General features: G+C 33.8%; 1 protein-coding gene across 6 annotated transcripts in view; it reads right to left on the reverse strand.

Moving 5' to 3' along the window:
- Window positions 1-485: 485 nt before the first annotated feature.
- LOC143257066 (gem-associated protein 5-like) overlaps window positions 486-27,923 on the reverse strand; it is a 100,695-nt gene continuing 73,257 nt past the window's right edge. For 5 of the 6 annotated variants that reach the window (XM_076515216.1, XM_076515206.1, XM_076515236.1 and 2 more), the window contains 8 exons: window positions 24,547-24,694; window positions 23,860-23,979; window positions 20,283-20,493; window positions 15,213-15,282; window positions 4,754-4,962; window positions 4,149-4,320; window positions 1,576-2,678; window positions 486-1,287 (listed from right to left, as the gene is read on the reverse strand). In XM_076515216.1, coding sequence (XP_076371331.1) covers window positions 1,111-1,287; window positions 1,576-2,678; window positions 4,149-4,320; window positions 4,754-4,962; window positions 15,213-15,282; window positions 20,283-20,493; window positions 23,860-23,979; window positions 24,547-24,694 — 2,210 coding nt within the window. In that variant the 3' untranslated portion in view covers window positions 486-1,110. The remainder of the gene's footprint in view (window positions 1,288-1,575; window positions 2,679-4,148; window positions 4,321-4,753; window positions 4,963-15,212; window positions 15,283-20,282; window positions 20,494-23,859; window positions 23,980-24,546; window positions 24,695-27,923) is intronic. The other variant, XM_076515257.1, reaches the window with a different exon arrangement.

Raw genomic sequence — 27,923 nt, forward strand, 5'->3', positions numbered from 1 at the left:
GATTCCCCATGATAAGGCTTCTAGTCACACCTCCCATTCAATTGTCACAAGAATAAAGAAATAAAGACATACTGGTTAAATCACCAGACTTGAAATACATCCAGGGAATAGTGGTGTGAATTGGACACAACAGCAGTAGGAATGAGTTTTTTGCAACAGAAACTACTTTACAGTGAATATAATGATTTCGCAAAGTTTAAAACTCCAAAAATAATTTTAATATGAATTCCTCAATCTCTGAATAAAGTACTGTTTTTAGATTGTTACAAAAAATGTATTATTGAACATAAAGATAATTACTATTTATTTTTTTAAATGTATTAGTAAATTTAGATTGATCAAATTCTTATAAAACAACATTACAAACTTAAGGTTTGATGGGATATTGATTACAAGTGGAGTGAGAGGCAAAACGTGCATACAGAATTTACTTTTATGGAAGGTTATGGTAAGAGAAGTGTATATAATGGACTCCTAACACTTGCTTTATTTAATAAAATAGTTTAATTCATGAACATTTGCATGAAAAGCTAATAATTTCTTTAGAAAACAGACCAAAGATTAGAAAAAATTCAATAAGTATCACTTTTATCTATTAGAATATGGAATTACATAAAGGTCTAATGGTTATTTTACAAGATATGGCTCATTAATGGAGAAAGAGAGAATAAACATCTTTAAAAAAATTGCTCTTGTAGCAAAACGATTAAGTCTCATCTAAGATACTGAGCCAGCAAAATATGATTCATATGAATAGCTGTCCTAAAGTTTCTGGTATTCAGTTTTATGTTTCATAATCTATATTTATAATTACCCTTCAAATAACCAATTTTATACATACTTTTGCCTGTTAAAATATCTAACCTAAAGAAATGGGTGAAGCCATTCATTCTCTGCAAACAATACAAAAGAAGTATTCAGCAGTAATTAACTGAACACTGGTAATATGTTTTGTGCAACTCGTAAGTAATTAGGAACCTTGAAAACAGATGGACAAGGATTATTGTCATTTGTTAACCAGAAGAAACAAAATTTAGCTGACTCTGGTATATAAGTCACTTATATGCTAAGGGCAACAGGTAGTAACAGTACTTCATTTAAGATTTAAATTCACATTTTTGTACAGAGTTTATCACTGAACATGTAATGATGACTCCACACCTCTATTTTGTTGGAAAGTTCATTCAGTTTGTGGTGGCATTCCCCCTCAGGACACAAAATCTCAATCTTTGAACACCATTCTTTCACTTGAATCAAAGACTTGTGAGGATTAGGGAATGGAACCTCCTAAATGAAGAAAAAAAACAAAAAAACTTAATTTTCATCAGTAACTGATATTGTTAAAAAATGTAACAGTTCTTGCTATTTTAAATTCCACTAGTTTTATATCAACATTTGGTCAGCTTTTCCTCAAGTAAATCTACTCTTAACATTGAAGTCCTGCATATACAACTTTGCTATTAAAAAGATTTCTTGATTTCTAGAGTTCTTTGTCATTATTTTTCAAATTGATGTAAATGATATTAAAATTGTTTAAATATTTAAATCTATGGATTACGTAACACACATACATACTTCGGTTAGTTTTTTCAAGTCTTTGAGTTGCTCTAATAAGTGCATTCTTTCTTCCTGCAATTCACATACAGAAGTGATCGGGCTTAAAACACTCAAAGGATTTGATCTTTGAAAATCACTTTTGTGGATGAAAAATGTTTTCTGTCTGCTATCTCCTAATGTAACTCTCTCTTCTTTCGACTCATCCACATTTTCCAAAGAACAAATACCATGCGACTCTAATGTCACAGTCTCTTGTTTAGATTCATCTGTATTTTCTATAGAACACACACCAAGTGACTCTGATGTAACAATTTCTTTTGTAGACCCATCCACCTTTTCCATAGGACACACATCATGTGATGCTGATGTAACAGTCTCTTTTTTAGATTCATCCATTTTTTCCACAGAACACACAACAAGTGACTCTGCACCTGTTTTCTCAGCATTTTGGATCCTTGTGTCTTTTTGAAGGTTGAGAGAATTGTTGAAAATGTTAATTTTCTTTAAACCACATGAAAAAGTATTTTTCTCTATAGATTTTTGTTCATCTCCAGCAAATGAATAATTACTTGTCTTTTTAAAGTTACAAGAACTAGGGTTTTGTTTTGCACAAGTGATTTTTGTTTTCTGATGATGATCAGCTTTTTGTAAAGCTATTTCATTTTCAATTGCCTTAACTTTGTCATGCAAGTAATGTTCAAGAACAAAAATATCACAAAGTAGGTAATTAGTTAAATGGACAAGAATATCAGGTAAAGACCGACACAGGTTTAGAGTTTTGTCTTCTGTTCTTTCAAAGAACTTATCCAGTTGAGACAGCCAATTAACAGAAAAAAATGCCAATACTGGAATTAAAGTTTTACAAACCCAAACCTTTTCAAAAAATTCTTGTGAGTCATATTGTAAAATTTTTTCTATAACAACATCAGCTGAATTTAGTTCAAAAAGTTGCTTCTCATTGGAAGAATCTAGAAGATCTGCTAGTGTTAAATGCACTCCTAATGGAAGTTCACTATACCACAACTCCTCAAGGTTCAAACAAGCACTAACTGCTGAGAATTTGGGTTTCAATAACTGTATTTCTCTTACATTTGATATCCTGCTAGAATCCCACTTTAGTTCTAGTAAAGAAAACAGATAATTAAATTATCTACTGTTATAACATGTTGAAATTATGTGTGTTCTGTAGTAATTTTATAAACTAACTTGTTTTCAATATCAAACAGTCTAGCACTACACTGACTTATAGGAAAGAAAACCTTACCTAGATAATGTCAAGGCTTCTTATAAAAAAAAGAAGTAGAAATAAGATACAACAATGCTGTAAAAGAAGGTTTGAAGAAGAAGGAAATGATGAGATAGCACATTAATTTAAAGTAGTTAGTTGAAGCTTTCTAAAGTGTATGTGTACATTTTCCTTTAGCAAAGCCACCTTGGGCTATCTGCTGAGCCCACCGAGGGGAATCGAACCCCTGATTTTAGTTTCTAAAGTGCAACATCCCTGAAAGAGGTTGTTTAAAAGCAATGACAACATCACAAAGCAACCTAAGGTAGCTGATTAAAAGTGTAATTTACAATGATAAAAGAAACTTGAAGGAGAGGATTTAACTTAAGCTATCAGAAGTAGTATGAATGAGGCTAAACATTTACTTTATACACTATAATATGATTATCAAGTTTTAACAAACCTCATTTTAATTAGTAAAACATTCTCTATTAAATTTGTAATGTACCTAAAATGAACATTTTGCCAGAATGAATAAACTGTTATTGATATGATTAGTTGTGTTTCTGATATTTAATAATAACTTTTTATAGTACAACCAAAAGACAATAACATTCATAACATACAAATGGTTTGTTGTTTTTTTATCTTCTAGACGTTAAAGTTTTGAGAAGAAAAAATTTAAAAGTGGTCTTCAAGGACAAAAAAAAGTTTTATTAAAACAATTAAATAAATAGTTCACATTTATCAAAACTCCAATACTTAATCACTTAATCTATTATCATGACTTAACAGTATACTACTAATCACATCTAAGGAGAGAAAGTGGTTGCAAACTGAACTTTTGTCTATATGTTTGCATAAAATAAATATGGACATGAAATGAAAAGAATGAAATACGAGGAAGTTTGTGCATAGCACAAGCACAACAAGACATATATCTTATGTTGCATACTACCACTGTGCAAATCTTGCTATTGGCTCTCAAATATACGTAATTTTGGGATATTCCTTTTTCTCCCAAATCTGAATAAGGGTGACAATAAGCACATTGAACTGTTTGCCCTTGAGTATTTACACAACTCTGATAATCTGAATTTTATTTTAGTGCAATGCACAAATTTTTTCACATCTCTAAAGTCACTTATAATTAAAGAGATTAACATTAGTAGATGAATGCAACATGTCACTGATACATTCCCAACATGTCCAATTTTGAAACCAGAAAATCCACGAGAAACAGAAAAATCTAACACACACACTGGACCTTAACAGGTTTTACTAGTACTGAAAAGGGAACTTTGATTTGGATGTAATCCTCAAAAATGTATTTCATTTTCTTACCTTTGATGTGTAGAAAACTTACCTTCAGAAAATATCAGTCGACATAGAAAATGAAATTTCTCTGGAAATTTTTGACTGTTTGCAAGAGATAAAGCTGTAGTTAAATGTTTGAAAGATACTGATGAAGTATCAGTTAATCTCTGTTCTTCTTGAAGTAGAAATAGGGTGAAGTGAATGGATATTTGCAATAACAACTGAAAAGAAAAAACATTTAAATATCCATGTTCATCTACAGAATTATTATAGTTTTACTGACTGACTGATAGTGTATAGTCAAACACTCCTGAAGTTTTTACACTGCTTCATTGTATGTTCAAGCACTCAAGAGTTATTACAGTGAATTACTGTGTATTCAAGTACTTTTGCAATTGTTACACACTGAGCTACTGTGTGTTCAAACACTTAAGGTTGTTACACACTGATTTATTGTGTATCCAAGCGTTCTTAGGGTTGCTACACACTGATTTAATGTGCATTCAAAGCACTCTTAAGGTTGCTACACACTGAATGATTGATAAATTGTTACAAAATAAAATACATCTTGTATAGTAAAGATAGTTACAATCAAATGTTTCCTTCTTTATAGTTTATAAACTTAGAAATTATTACTAACAACAACTATCAAACCTCTTGTTGAGTGTAAGGTGGCTGTTTCATGAATAATTCACTTATAACTTGACAAATCACATCAACATGTTCCCAGTCTTGCAGAAGTTCATCCTCTTTCCATTTTGTTAATACACTGGTAAAAAATGGCTCTCCACTTTGAACATGTCCCTTCCAGATAACAAGCTGCGAGTCATTAAAATTTTCAGATAACATTGAAGAGTTGGAACCTGTTTAGAAAGAAAGAACCATATAATCAATTATAGCACTATATTCTTCAATAAGGAATATAATCTAAATTAGTGGTTCAAATATGATGCAGATAAATAAGCAAACAGAAAGGTAAAAAGTGTATAGTTCATTGTAAAGTAAGTAAGCCTCATAACTTTCACTTCAAAGTTTCTTTAAGAACATAAAGCAAAAGTAGGAAAACGCTTTGCTAACTTCTAGCACGACACTCCTTCAATATTGTTACGATTGTGGGCGAGTATGTGAAGTGAAAGAACTTGGGATCCACAGATGTGAATCACATTACAGTTTTTCTAGCAAGTTAAATGAACCAAACTATAGTATTAATGTTTCTTGCTGATGATTTTAAAAAGCCAAATGTGTGTGTTACATAATTACAGTATCTGTACATAAAAAGCTTTACACTATTTTGGTGGCAAGATTTCCACATAAAGTAAATGTAATTAAAAACCATATAATGTAATCCCTGCATAAGAATTACATAAAACTAGGCAAGGAATCACAAACACATAATTTTCAATATTTGTTTTTGATATTCTTTTTTTTTAAACAAAATTAAGTTCCAATTTCTACAATAAAAATAATTTGTTAATTATAAACTAAAGAAGGCCTTACTAGTGGAAATGTCACTGAAAAAGTTTCATTCACTTAGATTCAACCTGATTGAATGTTATATCACTGTATCCATCTCAGTACCATACTTACAGTTAAACATTTAGTATATATATTCAATTGTAACAGTTCCGGAGCTTATACTTTTAAGTTGGTTATAAATATGTAATATTCATTTCAGTGTTTAGTAAAACACTCCTAGAACACATGTTTATATCTTTTTTAGGTAGGCATAGGAAATGTATTTATGAAGCACACATAGTGTAGACTTCAAAATAAAAGAAAATTGCTAGAGATTGTTTTCAATTTATCAAAACTAAACACAAGGACTGTTTCTAAGTATACATATATATTTGAATATCATTCTAATGTTTAGCCTTCATCAGGTTTGGCATATTTGGTGTTAATAAAACCATATATTATTGGCATCTAGTTAATACAAAATTGATATTTTATGCATGATATAGTGATGTTAGGACTATCTTGATAGTATGCAGGGCTTACTTAGTATTTGATCTTAACTCTCTGGATATTTAACTTGTAACATTCAACCATCATAAACCCCTTGTAAAAACACAGCATGTTTTATATCATATTTGAAATGTTGTATCACTAACAGAAAAATAATAAGTCTTGTGAACTCTGTTGCAGACACTTAAGTAAACATATATATGTTTCAACAAGTTTAACAACATTATTTTTTATTTTTCACACAGCTCTCCATAGTTGCTTTTCTGTCCAACATTATAATGGGAGAAGCTTAGGAAAATGACTGTTGTATCATCTTAATATATCTAAATACATGTAAAATTATCTTGTTTATAATTTCAAGGGAAGTTATTATATTAGTCACAATGGATCACTTTGTTTGTGAATTACTTGTAGTGAGAAACTAATTTCTTCAGTATTTCTAGGTGCAACTGACAGTCAGTTATGGATTGGTTGGTTGGTTTATTTAGTGTTTCATGGCACAAAACAGCTCAGCTATCTGTGCCAAATGTCCAGTAAAAAGGTAAAAATAAAGTAAATGTAGTAAAATTCATACAAGGAAATGAAGGTAAAACAAAACAGCATTTAAAAACATAAATAGCATAAAACCAATGTTGACACCTAGTCTACAATGTTAAGAGAGAAACCACACAAAGAGAAGTTGTAAAAGACTTTCTGTAGCATAATGGTAAGCATCATAACCCACCAGGAAGACTAACAGGTAAGTACAAGAACCACCGTCAGTCACCTGAAGTTGGCCTTTCCAGTCCTGGTGTCAGGTTATTTAATGTTATGGCCATTTTCTAATTTCAAATTGAACTAGAGAGATTGTGATTCTTAAAAAGGAACCACATTAAAAAAAGGTTTAATGTATACATTTAAAACACTTAAATGACATTAAAAAGATTAATGGCCTTTAAAAAACTAAAAACTTTATCAAGGTGGACAGTGTCACCATCACCAATAACACTGTCTAATGTTACGGACAAACCTTGGGACCGAACAGTGTTAAAATGGTGCCGTCGTTGAGTCATAACAATGGCAAGAAAGTAAAATGTGGCTTATTGTGATCTGTGTGTTACATAGACTACACACTGGTGCATCAATTTCAGATTAAAGAAAACAATGAGTTAAAAAACTGTGACCAATGTGTAGTCTAGTTAGAACAACTTCCGATCCTTATGGAAGCAAGACAGCTAAAGTCCAATATAGGGTTTTATTTGGAAAAGCTTGTTGTTGCGTTGCTCACTCCAAGCCGACTACCAGCTGGCACGGAGCCGAGCCTTGAATAAAGGACCATAGTCCACGTATGGAATAGGCACAGTGGTGATAGTGCCAGAGCAATTGATTTAGCTGCCGTGTCTGCAAGGTCGTTCCTGCAAATACCAACATGATCTGGTATCCAGAAAAATTGGATAGAAGTATATGTTAATGAGAAATGGGCCAGTTGGTTTTGAATATCAGCGAAAACAGGGTGTTAACCAACGTGAAGCAATTCCAGGGCCAGTAGAGAGCTAACCGAGTCAGTATAAATAGTGCAGTTGGAGTACTGCTTAGCTTCAGTATGATCCAAGGCAAGAGAAATGGTGTACATTTCATCAGTGAACACAGAAGCTATAGAGGGGATTCTGCATGCAACCACTGAACCACAACAAACCATGGCAGAGCCCACACAGTCACCTGATTTGGAACCATTCATATAAATTGGAATGGAAAGATTGTTCAAAAGATGTTCACTAAATAAAAGACGGTACTTCCAATCAGGAGAATTTGCTTTTCTCAGATGACTTAAAGAAAGGTCACATTTGGGGACTGTAATAAGCCATGGTGGGATACTGCAATGTTATCAAAGGACAGATCAAATTAATCCAATTGCACCTGCACGCGAAGGCCAAAAGGAGCAATGGTAGATCGTCTGTTCTGAAAAAGTATGGCCCACTGAGGAAGGAAAACACAACCCCAGGTGGGATGCTTTGGTAAGGAACGAAGTTTAAAAAAATATAGTAAAGACAGTTGCAAATGGCGAAGGTGCAAAGAAGGTTCATGAGATTCTACATATAAGCTCTGAACTGGGGAGATGCAGAAAGCCCCAGTGCAGAGTTAAAGTCCTTGATGATGAATGGGGTCCAGCATCTTTAATGTCGAGGGTCTGGCAGAACGATAGACTAGTGATCCATAGTTGAGTTTTGATCGAATAAGAGCACAACATATCTTTAACATAGAACATCGATCTGCTCCCCAACTGGTGGTAGAGAGGACACGGAGGATGTTCAGTGCTCTTGTGCATTTGACCCGTAACTGCTTAATGTGTGGTATAAAGGTCATCTTATGGTCAAAGATAAGCCCCAAGAACTTGGTCTCAGGGACCACAGGCAGTAAAACTTCACCGATACAGAGCTCAAGATCAGAGTGAATACCCCGTTGGCAGAAAAAGTGCATGCAAACGGTTTTAGAGAGAGATTAAAGCTGTTTGCCGTGGTCCACTTCAGTACACAATTGAGGGCAGTTTTAGTTGCCGCTCAATATATCTCATGTTCGACGACTGACATGAGATATGAAAGTCATCGACACAGAGCCAGTTTGCAACAGTGAGAGGGAGTTGTTCAGTGATGGCATTAATCTTTATCCTCAAAACACAGCCCTGAGGGACACCACGTTCCTGTAGAAAAGAATGGGAAAGTGTCAAACCAACAAGAATTTGAAATTTCCTATCCATTAAAAAATTTTTAATAAAAATGGGTAAATAGCCACGGAACCCATATATATGGAGGTCTTGCAAAATGCCATACCTCCATGTTGTTTCATAAGCCTTCTCAATGTCACAGAATATTGATACAAGATGTTATAGTTTGAGAAAGGGTTCTCTGATTGATATTTCAAGTCAAATCAGGTGGTTCATGGTGGAGTGCTGTAGTCGGAACCCACACTGGGTGGGCGAGAGGAGGTTGTTTGATTCGAGGAACCAAACAAGATGAGCATTAACCATCCTCTCTAAGGTCTTACAGACAGCTCCTCAAAGCAATTGGACAGTAGTTTGAAGGAATCTTGGAATCTTTCCGAGGCTTAGAGAAAGGTAAGATAATAGCCTGGTGCCAGGCATTAGGAAAAACATTCTCCTGCCAGATCTGGTTAAAAAGCAATTAGAAGAATATCAAGAGAAGCAGGAGATAGATGGCACAGCATGTCATAGTTGTTACCATCTGGTCAAACATGTACTGTCAGACTGATGAAGGCCAGTTTCAGTGCCACCAGTGTAAAGGGACAATTATAGTCATAGAGACAGTCAGTTCAAAATGAAAGAAGTGAATGCTCTGTCCGAGTCTTGATGGTCAAGAAGGTGGAGGAACAAGCAGAAGTGCTAGATACCCAGCAAAAGCTTTCACCTGTAGTATTGGCAATGCTCCAAATATCAGCTACATCTTGGCCATCAGAGAGTAAGATCGAGAGGGGGACAGAAGTGTAGTCCCCACTGACCTTTCGACCCCTATCCCATATGACTTTGGAACTGGTGGTAGAAGATATGCCAGTTGTGAACTTAATCCAAGATTCCTTCTAGCTTCGGCATCTTACCCACCTAGCATGTGCACAAGCCTGGTGGAAAGCGATGCAGTTTCAAAGTGTGGAATATCTACAGAAAGTATCCCAGGCCCGTTTTTGAGCCTTCCGTGCCATGAGGCAGGCAGGATTCCACCATGGATAAGGATATAGTGAAAAACTTGTCAAGATTTTAGGAATACATTGAGCAGCTGCTTGTATAATACAGTCAGTTACTGCTGCCACACAGTCATCTACTGATGGCTGACAGACTATGGCAGGAGCAAGTTCTGTGAGAGCAGTGAAAGTGGATCAGTCCGCCTGATCTAGCTTCCACCAGGGCATGTGGGTCGGGTGGCATCGACCACGGGCCAGTCTCTTTCAAAAGTATAGGCAAATGATCACTGCCTCGTGGATTACTGTCAACTCTTCATGTAAAATGGAAGAATAATGAAAGGGAGCAAACTGAGAGATCAATAGCAGTAAAAGACTGACTAGGTGCATGAAAATTAGTGGAAGAACCAGCATTGAAAAGAGAAAGGTTGTGATCAGAGAGCATACGCTCTACAAAGCGACCCCTCCTATCAATAATAGAACTTCCCCAGAGGGGATGATGTCCATTAAAGTCCCCCAGGATTAGAAAGGGGGACGGCAACTGTTCAGTGAGAGCATCAAGATCTGATTGATCATATGTCTCTCCAGGTGACAGGTAGAGAGAACAAACAGTGATGGTATGACCCAAGGAAACACGGATGGCTATGGCCTCCAAGGGTGTGTTGAGTGACATAGACAGGGCAGGCCACACGCTGATCAACCAACAGTGCTACCCCTCCATGTACTCATCCATCACACAGCCTGTCATTTCTGTACAGAGAAAACTGCCGAAAGGTGACTGTATCGGTAGGTTTCAGAAATGTTTCCTGTAAGGAAAAGCAATCAGTGTTTTGATGTCATTCAGATTAGAAAGTATACTTCGACAGTTCCATTGTATCAAGGCGGCCATTTTTAATGACGTGTAGGCAAATTGGCTGGAGAACCCTTCTGTTTACGACCACGTCTTTTTTCTTTACTGGGTCGATTGGGCAGATCTTTGTTGTTGGATGGGGATTCCAGTGACTGAGGTTGCGAACGAATGATTGTATTGCATCTTGGGGTGGGAGAAAAAGATGTATCCAAAGAAATGCCTGTACCTGGAACCAAAGGATGTGGATCTTGGGGTTTGTTGGAATGTATGGGAGGAACAGAGATGGGTGTAGAAGGTGATTCATCAACTTTTTTAACCATGGAGGTCAAAATGCTTTTCATTTGTTTTGAGAACGATTCTCTTGGAGGCACAGAGAGATCTGTCTGCACTCCCACTGTAGTTGTGGAATGAAGTGCAGCAGCATATGTCCGAGATGAAGTGGTGGCCAGCAATTTCTGAGCCTCAGAATGTTATGAGTTGTTTTCAAACACTACACCTCTTTTTCCTCCAACCATTTAGGGCAAGAACGAAAGTAGGAAGGGTGAGAACCATTGCAGTTGACACAATGTGGGTCCGTTTCACACTCATAGGAATCATGGTCCTTGCCACCACAACAAGCATATGTCAGAGAACCATGACATGATGTTTTTAAGTGACCGAACCTCTGACACTAGAAACATTGGAGAGGGTTTGGAATGTATGGCCGTACCCTGCAATTTAGATAACCTGCCTTAATGGTGGCAGGTGGATGTGGTAATGTAAATGTCAAAACGAGGATATTTGTCGGCTGTATAACTCGATCTTTGCGAGTGGAGATGCGCCTCACTGCAGAAACTCCAGTGTCGAAACCAGCAAGAATCTCTGACTTGGGGACATTCTTCAAATCCCTCTCAACAATAACTCCTCGTCATGAATTCAAAGCAGCATGAGGTGTAACCTTAATAGGTATATCCCCAACTGAATTCAAGAGGAGTTCCCTGTGTTGGGATACAGATGTTTCAACCAATATGTCTCCAGATCGAAGCTTCTTTACTGACTTTGGAGAGCTAGCAAGTCCCTCCAGTCCCTTCTGAATAAAAAAAGGGAGGCATTTGCCCTAATGGTTTCTCTGAAGGAGAATGTAGGATGAGAAAATGAGGTACAACTGGTGGTACAGATGTTGAAGATTACTGATCAGAATCTTCAAGACATGGTCATTTACCTATTCACTGTTTTTTCACTATTTTATTTAAATTTTTATTTGGAGGATCCATAGGAAAAAAGAAAATCTTGGTGCCCACTGACCCCACCCACCATGGAGCCCTACAAGAGGACACACTGCAATGTCAAGCAAGGACACTGCAGCAACACCAGGGTTTTGTGAGCACTATACCCAAACACCAGCATCAGTCACAATGTGCACAACACTTGTTGAGAACTTCCAACACTGGTACTTGGTTGACCCTAGCCCAAGTGGACCAGCCAACTGACCCAAGGGGGGTCACCCAAAGGGTGCCTGTCTACAGGAATTCAAGGCCAAAGTGGTGTGTTAGGATTGGACCCATCAACCACCACGATCCTCTCCTCCCCTTCACGGGTCCCCACGTATGGCAAACATGTGGGTGGATGTTTAGATCCCAAAGGAGGTGACTTGAAAGAACAGAACCTTCCCTGGGAGGTCCCTTCACCACGTACAGGAATCCACACTGAGGGGCCAGTTATGGAATAGCCTGTTTTATCTTCATTAAAATCTTGCCTTCTTTTGTTTTGTCAATATGGTTTATTTTGAGAATATTCCTTTCTTTAAAATTCCTGTAAATGTAACTTCCCCATAAAGGTTCAATTTCAAACAACATCTGTACTTTTAAATCATTACCTATCAAGTTTATCCTGTGTAGTTACAAGTCACTGGTATGACAATTGTTTATAAAAACTATTTTATTGTCCAACATTAACCTGAAATATATTTCTTCTTCTTCCTGGTATTAAAAATGAATAATTTGCATTACCATAATATTCTTTCTAACTTGGAACTATTCAACTGTTGGAACATTATGACACAGTGCTAAGAATATTTTAGTAGCAAACTGAAACACTAATTTTACTAACAGTGTATCAACCACTTTAATAAGAAGTTGATTCTAAATCCTCTACTGATTGAGTTCCTTTGTATAGGCTTGCTTATATATCAGTAAGCCAAAAAAATTAATACTAACTTGTGATCCTAGAGATTTCTGAATTATCTTAATTAGAATTTATCCATGCATGTAAAGCATTGCTATACTGACTGAGTTCCTTAGTATAGGCTTGCTTACATATCAGTACAGCTAAAAAATTAGTACTAACTTCTGATACTACATATTTCTCAAGTATCTTGATTAGAATTTATCCATGCATGTAAAGCATTTCTTTTGTATGTTTTAAATATTTATGCAAAGCTACACAAAGGATATCTGCACTAACAGTACATTTTGAACTGGGAGCCAATTAACAGTAACCACTTTCATTTCTTCGGATATTTTAAAACTATTGTGGGATTTGATTATCATTTTCATACTGAAACTATAGATCCACATTAAGGAATATACTTTTTCAGCAATGAGACATGATTCATAGAACCTTCAGTTCCATTCTGACAAACTAAACATTTAACTATACCTGACCTTATCAGCACTGGAGACTTCAAATCCTGATCATCCTTAATGATCAAATTTAGAAAAAATAAATTTGCAAAACAAAACAGCAGTTAACATTATCCTCCTCAAAAATAAACAGCTCACAATGTTAAGTGTTGCTAAACAATATTATAATACAATGAAAATTTTAACCACTCAAAGACTGATCCAGACATTATTTCTCAAGCTAAATGATTACTTTCAAATAACCAATAGCATTATATATATAAAGCCGTCAGCTTTTGAAACAACTTTTTAACACCATTTATGCACCAACCTAACTGTGTTCAAGAATTTCTTGGTTACCTACGATTTACACAGGAAGTTCATAAAACAAGAGAAAAATCAATGTTGCAGCTAAACTGCTAATTACTGCTGTTTTTGTTTTCCACATTAATGTGTTTGTTATATCATATAAATAACATAACTAACATTACATCATAAGAAAATTATAAACAATAAAATCAATATTGCAGGTAAACCAGCTAATTACTGCTTAGTCTGTTTACAATGTTAACGTGCTCAACTGAAGGTATTCTGTAACATTCTGAAATACACAAAAACACATAAGAAAGATTGTTGGTATATAAAACTTAATTTATGCTATACACATTTCAAAATACTTACTCCTTAAAGATATACAATTAAAATTTAATATTAAGTATTTAAAGTTTACTACAAGTATTTGTTCTACTTCATACATTGCTAAAAAGACTAAGTTATTACTGCAAGGTTATGTTTGTTTTCCCAGTAAAATATTTGCTATATTAATCAAAACATCCTCATGTGTGCACTTTATGTATTAACCTATACAGCTCATGCAATGCATATCCCAAAATTTTAGCATTTAACATATATTTAGATCTTGCTAATTTCTCCATAGTTCTTATTGAAACTACTCTTAACATAAAAAAAAATATTTCAGAAGGATTTTTTTTCACTTAAATTTTTAATCCACTGTGATTTCAACTAAGATTTTTAAACTTCTTGCAACATATAAATCATGAATATTTCTGATAAACAATACCACAAAAAAATAAAAAGTTAATTCTAAATATCATTTTGATACACATTTTCTCAATAGTTTCTTTCAATAACATCATAAATGTCCAAACCATTGGCTCCAATGTACCATAATCTACAGCCACAGACCTAATCAACTGTGCTACAGAGTACTGTCTAAGATGCAAACACAACTTCAGTATCTCACCCATAATTGGTCTGATGAAATTAGCAACAAAACTGCAAAGAATTATCTACTTATGATTATGCTCATGAAGTATAAAACAGACACAGGTTCAGAATTTTGTAACAAAATATTTGAAGCATGTCTTATCTGAAGAAATGGCAGAGGACATAATAAAATATTTGAAACTTTCTAAGTGCCATTACAATGGCAATAATATTTCCAGTTTCATTCACAAAACTTTAATGAAACCTTTTTCAAATTGTGAATCAGCTGTATTAAACTTTTTAGGCTAGTCCTAAAAAACACATGGATTCGAAAACACATCTCAGTAATAAATATCTGTTAGACAACCAATTACATACTGTATTATGAAGAGAAAACCAACGAAAGTGGCTACACCCACACCTCAATATATTTGAATAAGAACTTAGTGTATTTCTTCCTTCAATATTATGAACTACATATTACTTTTGTCTGATAGTTAAACATGTATTGATTTTTCAAACCCAATGTGCTGAAACATAGAGTATGTCATTTAACAACATTCTAAATTAATTCAAAGCCTTCACAAATGCTATGAATTTTACACAAAAAACTAATGATTTCATCAACTTTTTTATGAGTTCTTCACAAATGCTGTGACAAGAAAAATTATAAAATTATTTAATATGCTTACCCCACTGGTGATGAATTGTATAAAAGTAGTAGTTAATTTGAGGTTTAATTACAATAAAAATGCTTCTAAGAGGAAAACCATGGAGATTACCAAACTGGAAAGAGCTCTCTTACCTGTATCTTGAGATAATTTTTCTAGTTCTTTGGTGAGTCTTTCATTCAGAGAAGACACAAGAAGATATGGCTGTGTAGAAACATTTAAGCAATTAGTTCTTTCATCTAATTATCTGTATGTGTGTAAATTACTTAGCAAGGTTATAAAGGAATCTTCAAAAGAAACCCCAAGAAATTACACTCCTCTAAACATATTCCAAAGTTAATACAAAAAAGCAAATTTTTAGAAGAATTTTATCTTTTTTTTATTCTCTAAAGATGTTGAATTGAATAAACAATGCTTTCTTTTATATCTCTTTAATTTGGTTACTTCAATTCTACTTATTTCCTTATTTTAATTTGGTGTGAAATTTTCACCCTTCTTGAACAACCTCCTCGTAACTTATATTCTTCACAGTTACAAATACTCTTATCAAGTATCCAGTATCAACTTCCCAGCTGAAGACTTGTAAACCAGAATGGTTCAGTTCAGTTTTATTTTTGTTAACTGACCTTTAAAAAAACATATGCACACTTAATAAACTGTACCATTCAAAGTAATTCACAATTAAAAACTGTCCCTCATTAAATACCATTTAGTTCATAACCAGCAGAATAGGTCATAAAAAAATATTAAGGATCAGTAACTCACAGTCACAATTAAAAGCTGGTCTTGTACTAAAAACAATAAGTTCATGACCATCAGAATAAATCAGTAAAAAGTATTACAGGTGTAAACAAAGTCTGATAAAATACTGAGGATTCCTCTTATATAATAGCTAGAAATCTTTAAAAATACTAAAATCACGAGTATTTGTTAGAAAGACTGATCAGTGACAAAATGTGAAATTTTCTTGTAATTTAGCACACAAAAAAAGAAGAGTTCAAAATAAAAAAACTACTTTTAAGCAGTTTCAAGAAAAGTTAGAAAGTTTCAACCAGCAATGAGTAGTTCAATTATTAGTTCAATTTAAAAAACAAAAAGGTTGAAAAGTTACAAATTAAAAATTTTAGATTATGTAAAGTTTTTTCATTTCATTCTGAAATGGATGTTGTTTTTTTGTATGCACTTTCCTGTACTGTTGGTTATGTATGTATCATTATGATACGAGTAGGCAATGTTTTCTTGGTTTCTTTTTAATTCAACAGAATATTTACTTGAATCATTATAACATAGGTTGCTAAAAAATAACAGTATTGGTTTGGTGAAACTTCCTAGAGGAAGTGCTGATGGTCAGCAATAAATAGGTTGGTCATCCACCTGACTTATCTAGAAACAAGGATCAAAGATCTAACATATATGCAAGTCAAAATGGTTGGACTAAGCCTAAATATGCATGGAAATGAAGAGTAGCCAAATATCAACTATGTCTGGATCCCTGCTTTCTCAGTGGGATGCATTAATGGCCCATCCATATCACAACTCTGGTGAAGTAGAGTGAATAAAGTAGATGTTACAGCCTAAAAGATGATAAACTATATATTAACAGGACAAAACCAGAGGGAGCTTTATTATAATTCTACAGATACTGACATGCAAACCAATCATCTGACTTTGGTATTTGATAAAAGACTAAGTGAACCATCCAGCAGCTGGTTCACTCTGAAGTTTCCCTCAGGACGGCTGATGTTAGAAGGTAATCACTCTCATCCACAAAAGCAATTAATCAGGAGTCTTGAGGCAGACATTATTTCAATCTATTCTCAAGGTATGTAATAGCCATGTTGTCATCTCACAATTTAAGAACTGTGGTAAAAGCAAATGCAGAATGTAGAAATTGTCCCAGTACTTACAGGACTATTAGTCTTGCATCAATGATGGTAAAAGTTTTTGAAGTTCTTTTAAGCAATCTCTCATTAAGGAGTCCAACAATGCTATCCAGTGTTATTTAACAAAGTTAAAAGTTTTATTGGATAGTCAACATGGTATCACATAGGGTATATTTTTGCCTTGTTCTTCTGATCTTCTTTGAAGAGGCCATTACTAATGTAGACAAGAGTAAGGAAGTGGATTTGGTGTATTATGATTTTTAGAAAGCATCTGATAATGTTCCACATGAAAGACTTGTTGCAGATATTATTTCTGAAGTTATCGGGGATGAGGGTTGACTCACCGAATAGAAAAGTGGCAGGAAAGAAGAACACACAAAATTATTATACAGGAAGTTCAGTCAGGAGAATACTGTTGTTTTACAAAAGGATTTAGATAAGTTGGTGAGTTGTGCAAATAAATGGCAGATGGCTTTTAAGCGTAATGAATCCAAAATAATTCATGTGAATTAATTTAATTTTCATTATACACATAAGTTGGAGGGGAACTACGATATGCATGTTATGGAGTAAAAAGATCTTGGTGACCTAGTTCATAAGCCATCTAAGCAACGTGCTCTTGCTGATGGCAGAACAAATTGTATCTAGGAGAAATGCTGAATGCATTGTTTTGGTCACTGGTTAGGCCACATTTAGAGTACTGTGTTCAGTCATGGGCTCCTTTCCTCAGGAAATATATCAAATTGTTGGAAAGGGTTTATAGCAGTGCTACTACATGATACCTGGAATGGAAAAGATAGTTCACTAATTTCTTGAAATTGGCAGGTATTTTACACATGCCAAACAACATGACACAAAATCACATCAGCTATTTTTTCATGTTAAAATTTGCATTTATTTTCTAGCTTGACTCACCAGTATCTGGATGCCAGATCTAAAGTGTTGAACTTTCTAATCCATCCAGATATTCATTTGTTCATGGTAAGAGAATGGTATTAAAGTGAATTACTGCATTTACTCATTGGAATCTGCACAAACTCTTGTCATACCTTCTTTCTTTGTGACAAACACTACTGGACATTACCAAGTAATCTTCATATATATGTCACCATTCTTCGATATCCAATGCTTACTACATACCAAATGCTCAAAGAAGTCAATGCAGAGGTTACTTTATCAAATTTGCATCACCTGTATCTATATCTTGGTAAGTTACTGATGTCTGGCCTAATCACCCATACATAGCAACATTCAACCAACAAGCCCCAAGTTCGTTTTGCTGCATTGGTTCTAGATTGTTTGCACAATTCCCAATCAAGAATTCCAGATGTGCTGGCAGCCATTTTCTTGCTTACAAATACAAACTTAGCATTACTAGCCTCAGTTACTTACACTTTGTTTATCCCCATCTATAATCATTTTAGGGTACAGCTGGATAGCTGATTGTTCATAACACAACAGGTACATCATTCTTCTTCACATGGATAACTGTCCAAGCCAATGCTGTCTACTTCCTGGACAGTTAATTTTATGCATGGCTTCTAAAGCTGCATTACATTGCACTAATGCAATAGACCATATGTGTACAAAAAGATACTGTTATTCCCTCTGGTACATTAGCTCATGCAGTCAAATGTTCCTAGGCTTGATCTAGCAGACATCAGTTAACTCTCCTGAAGAACTCAAGTTCACATGGAGCACAAAATAATTTTTGCTATATGCCCATCAGGAGAATGGCAGATCCAAGATTGGATATGTCTACCCTCATACAAGACACAACAAGAGATCTCTCTACCTTTTCACTTATGTCTAGTCTGTTCAGTGGTGGTGCCAAGGGGAGGCTTAAGCCCCTCCCCCAATATTGTTACCTACACATATTCATAAAATATGGAAAACACAATTGTTGTTGTTGCTTAACAATTAACATCAAAGAGACATAGATCAGTATAACTCAACGTCTTCATTAAGACGGAAGTATGTGTCATGCGTCCCATAGCAACGTACTGAATGCACTGAAACTGTATTGCCACTCCCTGTGTAATGCCATTCCATCTTGAGTTTGACAAAGATTAGACAACCACGTTGATTTTAAGTTACAACAGATCAGGCACATTGTTTTCAAGTAATACTGACTATAAACACAACATGATGAATGATAGTTAGCATGATAGTGACCTTACTTTTCCTCAGAGTGTATTAACTTCACATGGGATAATTCGTTTCTGCTATGTAAACTATGTCTTTATGTTATTTCTTTTGATTTGTAGCTTTACTCTTAATTGTATATTAAATATTCAATCTAGGCTATTCTTGATTTTCTTTATTATTATGTATTACCTTGGGTGGAATTTAGGTGAGCTTCCTCTTTTACATATACGCATATTTAATAAACAGATTATTTCTAATTTGTAATAATGAATTATTAATCAGAGTATAAGTTTCCAATGAAAACTGCATTGAAAACACAGTTCAAAATAGCACATCTTTCTGAAATGTACCTTAGTATTTACATTATTATAATTTACCATTTATACTTCATATTGATGGCATTTTGGGAAGCCCCTCCACAGTTTACCTCAGCCCCCCCCCCAACAAAAATATCCTGGCACCGCCACCGAGTCTGTTGCCATTTGTTAAAATAGAGTCAGTGACCCCCTAATGGTTGTAGTGGTAGACTCACTTGGGGAGGTTGAAATATAACAAGATCTACCAGTGTTTTGGCTGGTCCTGTCTCAACCAGGAACTCAATATTTTTCTCACATACCTTCACAGGCATATACCAAGTTTTGTTTATTCTACAGAAAGCTGGCCTAACCAACAAATCTTTCAGTGCCACCAGTTCACCACATTCTCCCCCAATCAGTGTCCAGGCCCTATCTTGACTTTAAAGTTTTCTGTAGCTATAGCAACAGGGTTAGTGATTGTTGACAGTTCTCCTAGATATGTTGAGCTTTTCTGCTTGGCAAAGTACAGGCAGTTTATTGAACAGTATCCTGTTGAAACTTTAATCTTTTCATCCTGGACGATGTCCAGCAGACATTGTCAATATAGGCTGCAGCATATAAACTAGGGGCAGATTTAGAGAGCCCTACTCATTCACTGAAAGCTGAGGTTGCATCATAGTGAAAGAATGCATGAAAGGCTGGTTAACCCTTGGTATGGCTTGAGCTAGACAAATATAAACACTGATTTTACAAAAATCAAATTAGCTGCAGATATAAGTAAACTTAAAAATGCTAACAAAAAGTTACTATGGTAATATAAAACCTTTAGGTGGTCATCCAGAAATATTTTTAGAGATAATGAACTGCTTTATCATACCTTAAAGTGTGGATGGTCTCTAATGATTTGATCAGCTGTAGTCCAATCACTTCTTATCAAGGCCTCTTTGAAGCAAGCCTTAACATAGCCATCTGCTTCCTTTGGTTGATAACAATGTCTAGAAATATAAGCTGCTACCCTTAATGAAGACGGATCACGTCGTTTAGCCACGGTTTTAGCTGCAGTTTCAGGATTGTTTGCAGCCAGATAACTAGAAAAATTAAAATTTGCAAAAACACTGAGAAATTCTGATACTGAAACAAAGATCATTAAACTGCTGTAACTGTGCATTTACACTGAAATTAGCTGTTTTATGTCAAAATGTGTTATTATTATATTATTTTACAAGTCACAAATTTTGATTTGTGTGGCTACCACATTTATAGTTATAATGCCACAGTATAAACTTCTAAAGATAAGCATTTTTAAAACATATGTACACATTAAATTACCACAAAACTTAAGATAGTTTAATGATTCCATATTTCAAACTGATTTTATTTTTTTAATATTAACAAAACCCTCAACATTGTTTAGGATTTTTTGTATTTATAATTTATTTTATTCAACACTATTGAGTTACTACTCTTGTTTTATAGTCTTTACATTTGAAATGATCAAATTCTTGAGCTTAAAACTAGAAAAAGGATGAAAGAAATGACTCAGTTTTTTTACAGTGGGTTTCTATGACTTGTTAGCAATAAATTTCAACAATAAACTAACTTCACACAATCCACTTGCATTAAAATAATATATTTAAAACAAGTCAAATATGTGTACAAAACTCTGTACTCAGTTGGATTAAATCACTTTAGAACAAACTTTGACAATTTTTCTCCTTTATTTCTGTTATTACAATACAAGCTGTGAAACTCACCTTAGAAACTGATCATTATGGATAAACTGGGAGACACTAACTTCACTTTTACTTTCACTAACTTACTTGTACAATACAAACTAATACTCTAGTATTAAATGCAAAATGAACAGTCATGTATATTTAATAACACACTTAAGAATAATATTGAAAATACTTCTGAATTATCTGATGAAGTTGGCATAAATAAGTCCTTCTCAATTGTGCCTTAACTTTCCAGAAATTTCTAAACACTGTTATCTTAGTACATTTCTCTACAAATTTGACTCCAAAACCTTTTTAGTTCTCATCAAAAAAAAAGCTTAAACATTCCAAAACTAGCTGCCTTAAAAGAACTAAAATCAGATAAGATTATCATTCTTAAAGCAAAGGTAATGTTCTTATCATGAAAAAGTAATAAGTAAATATTGTCTGTTCAAACTTGATTTAAGACTTTCTAACAATCCTGCCAAACTTAGGTAAATTTTGTTTTTTCATATATTATTTTTGGTCTAACAATGCAAATAAATATGAATAGTAAAACATATTTTGCATTAAAGAAATTTTTGTGAATGTTTTTTAAAGTTTTAGTTAACAAAATTATTTTTTATCTTATTATATGTTACCCACATCCATGAAGGAGTATCATGTTATAAATAGCCATGCAGACTTATATCATGTAAAGATCATAATCTGTAGTCAGATAATGAGAATTAAATTAAACAAGTTCATTAAATGTTACATTATAACAAAAAAGATTAAATAAATGAACTTATGAAGGCTCACACCAATTTTTAGAACTATGTAAAACAATTATTTACCTATAAACAGTAGTTACACTGATTAGATGTCTCATAAAGTAATTGATTAATGTCATAAAAATAAACAACTCAACAAAATTATAATTTTTCTATCCTGAAAATGTATTTCTGATAGATACTTCCCTCTTCTCACAAGATTAGCTATTTCCACTTGTTGCTGACCTCTATATGTGAACTTTTTTATTACGCATGCCACAAGTCTTACCTGCATCCCTATTGGAATTAAATTATTCTGTCTCTCATGTAAATCATCAAGAATTACTTCTCCATCACATGTAACTCCCTCTAAGTGCCCCTACTGAATAATAGCTTTGAAGTTTGGCAGATGACAGAAACACTGGAAAAAAAGGTAAGGAATGGTGGGAAGTGCAAGTGGATTGAAATATCTATCAGAAGTACATTTTCAGTATAGGCAAATTATTTCTTCTGATATGGTATTTTCCTCCATTTACAAGATTAGTTAAAATACCACATTCATTAGGAGGAGGGACCAGTGAGAGGGAAAAACACAGACATCCCCCCCAAAAGCATATGAAGGATACCTCTATAGGTAAGAGTCATATTTGAAGATCCCCAAAGAGAAGAAGCAAATATCACAAGGTTATTCATCTACAAGCAATCTTGTGAGACAACCCATTTCAAAGGTGAGATTGCAAAGCCATTAGAAGGAAAGCACTAGTCAACATGATATAGTTATGGTAGAGAAAATACCAGATAAAACTGTTCTTCTGAAAAGAAGTGCTTAATTATTTATAATGTTTTGGAGATTAATCACATGAAAGTTTATTTTCAGAAGAAGACTATTTCTAATCTTAACATGAAAATCATTATGCACTTATTCCAGCCAACAATCTGACTCCATATATTTATGGACAAATTTTTAGTAAAAATACTTCAATTAAAAATTATTTTTTGTCCAAAAAAGGCTTGTAATGTTTACTAACAGCTTAACAAACTTCACAAATATACATTATGTGCTTTCAAAGCTGTAGTACGTATACCTTCATGGTCACAAATTACGTGCATGGTGATTAAAAGGTTGTGTAAAATACACAAGTTCATAACAGAAGGGTTAACTTGGAAAAAAATGTCCAATGTTTAGAGAATGTTCCATCATTGTTAGATACAAGTAGTTTACTTAGACAAACATATGTACATACAGTGCAAAACAAATCACAGAACTAGTAATTGCTTAAGGCTTAATAAAGATACATTAATGATGTTTGGTACTTTGTTTAAGATTAAGTTGTTTTTACTTTTTAATTAGATATGCTATGCTTTTACACAATTGTGATGTTTGTAAACATTTTTATTATGGTCACCAAATAAAACTATCATTTAATTAAACAATTTTACTGTTTAGTAAGTATGGTGGACAAGTGAAAAATGTTCAGCTGACTCAAACATTTATTGAATATTACTTTTATGCATATCTTACTAAAATAATAATATTCATAAACAATTAGACAGACTGGCTACATAATTATTTCTAATTGCAATCAGGACAAGTTTTACATAAAAGCATACCAAAAGTAATACAATAATGCAGTGTTTGAAACAAAAGTAACACATTCGTTCATTAATTCTGTCTCTTTGTCTGTCTGTCTGTGTCTGTGTGTTTAGGGGGCTGTACTAAATAAGTAATCAAATGTAACAGGTTATCAAGTACATCTATTAATTGATTAACAAATAACACTAATCACCCAGTTTCAACATTGATAAAGTCTTCAGACATTACCACATCTTAAATGTACTGTGAAAGATTTTAGTAAAACCACAGAACTTGATTTCCAAATATCAGAACAGATTAAATATAATTAAAAACAAATGCAGTTAAAGAATGTTGCAGATCATTTTTTTACAATTTTTATACCATTTTGGTAAACATACAAAAACTAACCATTTGGCAGCCATTTCATAATTTCCTTCTTTATCAGCACGAGCACCCCACTTGCACAGTATATCATTCAATGTAGGATCTACCGATGGTAATCTTGATTTGGCTACTGCTAACGCTTCTCTATAAAATAATAAACAATTTGTTAACTTTCACAAATAAAAATCTATGAAAAAAAAGAGAATCAACAAGGAAGTATTCCTTCAACTATTGCTACTGATTTTTTATAATTATTCTTTTTACTATATCCACAGCAAAGTGTTTAATGGTATGCTTTAGAATATAAAAATGTCTTTTTTCAATGTTGTTCATTGCATTAATTGTTACAGTAATTTGAAAAAAATTAATGATTACACACATAAGAAAAATACTTTCTTCTCCTTTTTTACCTCCATAAATGTCAAAAGCCCACCAGTTTCTATTAGTCTCTTACTATAGACCCTGCAGGGGCCTTTCAGTAAATCTAAACCCACTTGGCCTAAAAAGTCTAAAGCTTCACAAAATTCAAAAATGTCCATTTAGTAATGTTTAATAACTCACACCCTTTACAAAACATTGTCCTTTTTTAATAAATATTTATCACCATTTGTGGTGTACTCACAGGAACTGCATATCAAGAACTAGGGAGAAAATAACCCACTTAAACATACAATACTGAAATAATTTATAACTGCTTCAAAAATGGAATACCTGAACAAGTTATGATCCTTCAAAATATCAATAGCATCATAGACTTTATGACAAGCCAATAAATAGAGGGAAGCACGGTGATACTCCTGATTTTCAGCTAACTGTTGAGCATACTTTTCACACATCTCAAGCCATAAAGTCCGAGATCCTATAAAATATTGATGTAATCAATTTAATGAAGTTTCATACAGAATAAAACTTCCTATATGTAGTAAAATATTTTCATTTACACAAAAGTTTTACTAAACTGTGGAAAAATTCATTGTGAAACTGTACATCCAGTACAGTTACACAACTTCACATATGCAACACGAAATGTAAAACTCCTATTCTATACCCTGGCACCACCTAACACTTGTTAGCTGAAAAACAACCACTAAAACAAAGAATAAAAAAATTGTATCTACAGATCAAAGGCTGGGCAAAAGATTTTATCATGGCTACATGCATACGTGAAATGAGTTAAACAGAATATCATGAATACTTGAAAATTAAGAAACTGACAACTAAAAAACTTACAAGGAACAAGAAAGTTAATGTGGCTTTTCTTATGTTTCATTTAGGAGTATCAGGTAAATAATAACACATGTAAAGCTGAAATATATTGTAAACAGCACAAGCATTACTCAGTGATTAGAAAATCACACAAAGAGAGACCAACCAGTGACAACAGCACCAAAAATAGAGAGATTATTTGGGACGACAACACTTCAAGTAAAAAAACTGATTACTGAAAACAGCTTTAAAAATTGTTTAGTAAAAACAGCACCATACATGTGACTGATCACTGATGACAATATCCAACAGTTATCAGTTAAAATATTATCACATATAATACCACTTATCACTGATAGTATGTAAGTGTTCAGTAAAAATACCACCACATAAACTACATTTTGGCATGTCTATGAGCAGTTATGAGTACTTAATAATGTGCCGCTCTGCTGCTATAAGTTACAGAGCTGTATTTCTTGATTTCTAAAACAGCTATTGGTTCAAAATTCCTAATGCAGATATACCTGAGTTTATGCATAATGTAAGGATTGGATGCTAGGAGCATTACCAGGGAAAACTTCACCAGGAAGCAGTAGTTACTTTGAAGAAAATAGCCCTGGATATAGTTAGTCTTTTCCTAGAGATCTATAGATGTGTAGAAAGTCAATTAAATTATAAATAGTTATATGACACTGTATGCTTTATGCATGTTAGTATTTTGTATCCTAAATGAATACTTAAAATAGATAAAAATTTATTAAAGTACTAACAATAACCACACTAAAACTTAGGGTTTACTTTTATTGACACTGAGTGCAAAATAGACCCACAAGTAAATATTAAATTCTCGGCACGACCAGGTGGTTAGGGTGCTCAACTCATAATCTGAGGGTCCCAGGTTTGAATCCCTGTCATACCAAACATGCTCACTCTTTCAGCTGTGGAAGCATTATACAGTGACAGTCATTCCCACTATTAATTGGTAAAAAAGGAGCCCAAGAGTTAGCGGTGGGTGATGAAGACTAACTGTCTTCCCTTTAGTCTTACACTGCTACATTAGGGATGGGTAGCACAGATAGCCTTCATGTAGCTTTGCAAGAAATTCAAAAACAAACAAACTAACTAAATTCTTTGTTTATCATTTATATTTTTTCTTTATTGTTATGTAAGTAACTAAATCATAAAAATTAGAAACTTATCAGATTAAATAAGAAAACTTTTGTTAAGAAAATAATTACACATAAATACTTAATATCACAAGAATATTTCCTGAATAAGGCATGTTGTATTTTGGCAGATCATGCTGGTGTCTAGATCCTACTGTGGTGTTAAGTTACTTTGCCATATTCTAGGTGAAAGTAAATAAAAAATCTACATAAAATATGATACTTGAATTATATTAGTCTTGACTGTAAGAATAAGGTGTGTAACATATTTATTTCACACTTTTTGTTATGTGGTAATTACAAGGTTATTGAAATTGACTAGGGCTAGTGTTAGGGTAAAGAAAATAACAGATAAAATATAGTTTTACTGAAAAAGTGCATGACATTCATTTTCATGTTGTACAAATGAAATCCTTAAGATGAATATTTTGATCCAACATAAGAAAATCATCTTGTACTGAGGACTGACTTAGTAATAGATTCATAAATTCACAACAAATGTTCCACAAAAATATTTAATTAAAAAACCTATTTTTCTTGATGATAAGGAACCCACTTGAAATAAAAATGTATCTCAGAACAGCTGGTATGTTGTGTTCTCTGCTTATTAATAAAAGTGTTCATACCCATACGAGATGTTCTCAGAAACCTGATTTTTGTTTACAAGAGACTCAATGTTTATTAAAGCATAGCAAAATTTCATAGAGATACCTTTAACAAATTCAATTGTTGTACACATACTTTCACAATTACCTGTTAGTCACAAGAATGGTTACTTTGACCAAGACAATACACAGAGGGTAAATTAATATTTATACAAAAGATCATACTTTTCCTACATAAAGTTGATTGTTTGGTGTTTAATGGCACACAGGAACAAACAATTGGTAAAAGAGAGAACCATCAGATGCAAAAACAAGAAATTGTTTCATTTCTTTTTCAAAGCAAAACAACACTCTAAAAATGTGAAAAAGGTAAGTATCTACCTTCTTCAAGTGACTCAGAGAAAGATCACATGTGGGAACAGTAATATGCCAGGGAGAAATGAGCCAAACACTAAATACAGAAATGTCATCCAGTGCCATACTCAAGTCAGTTGTGTATGTCTGGAGCCAAAAGATGGAATAATACTCTATCATTTACTGAGCTAAACAGCCCTCAAGGATAGAAAATATAATCCTAGGTGGGGTACTGAGGCAAAGAATGTAGTTTAGCAATTTACTGCAGGGAGAGTTGCAAACATTGTAAATGGAAAAATAGTCTATGGCAAAGTGCAGAATGTCCCTGTGCAGAGCCAGAGCCCCTGATGATGAAAGGGATCCAAGCATTCTGAGTGCCAAAGACCTGGATGAACCATGATAAAGTTTTGATCTCATAAAGGCATGATAAATCTTTAGCACAGAACAGTGATCTGCTCTCCAAGAGGTGGGAGAGTGGACTAGGAAGATGTTCAGTGACCTTGTATACTTGACATGTAGCTGCTTGAAGTGTGAAATAAAAGTCAGCTTGCAGTCAAAAACAAATCCCAAGAACTTTGCTTTAGGCATCACAAGAAGAACATCATCACCAAGCCAAAATGAAGGATGCAATCCCTGCTGATGGGAAAAGTGCAAAAAACAAATCCCAAGAACTTCATTTTAGGCATCACAGGAAGAACATCATCACCAAGCCAACACTCAGGATGCAATCCCTGATCATGGCAAAAGTGCATACAAA

This window comes from Tachypleus tridentatus, chromosome 1, assembly GCF_004210375.1.
Source record: "Tachypleus tridentatus isolate NWPU-2018 chromosome 1, ASM421037v1, whole genome shotgun sequence".
NCBI classification, from domain to species: Eukaryota; Metazoa; Arthropoda; class Merostomata; order Xiphosura; family Limulidae; genus Tachypleus; species Tachypleus tridentatus.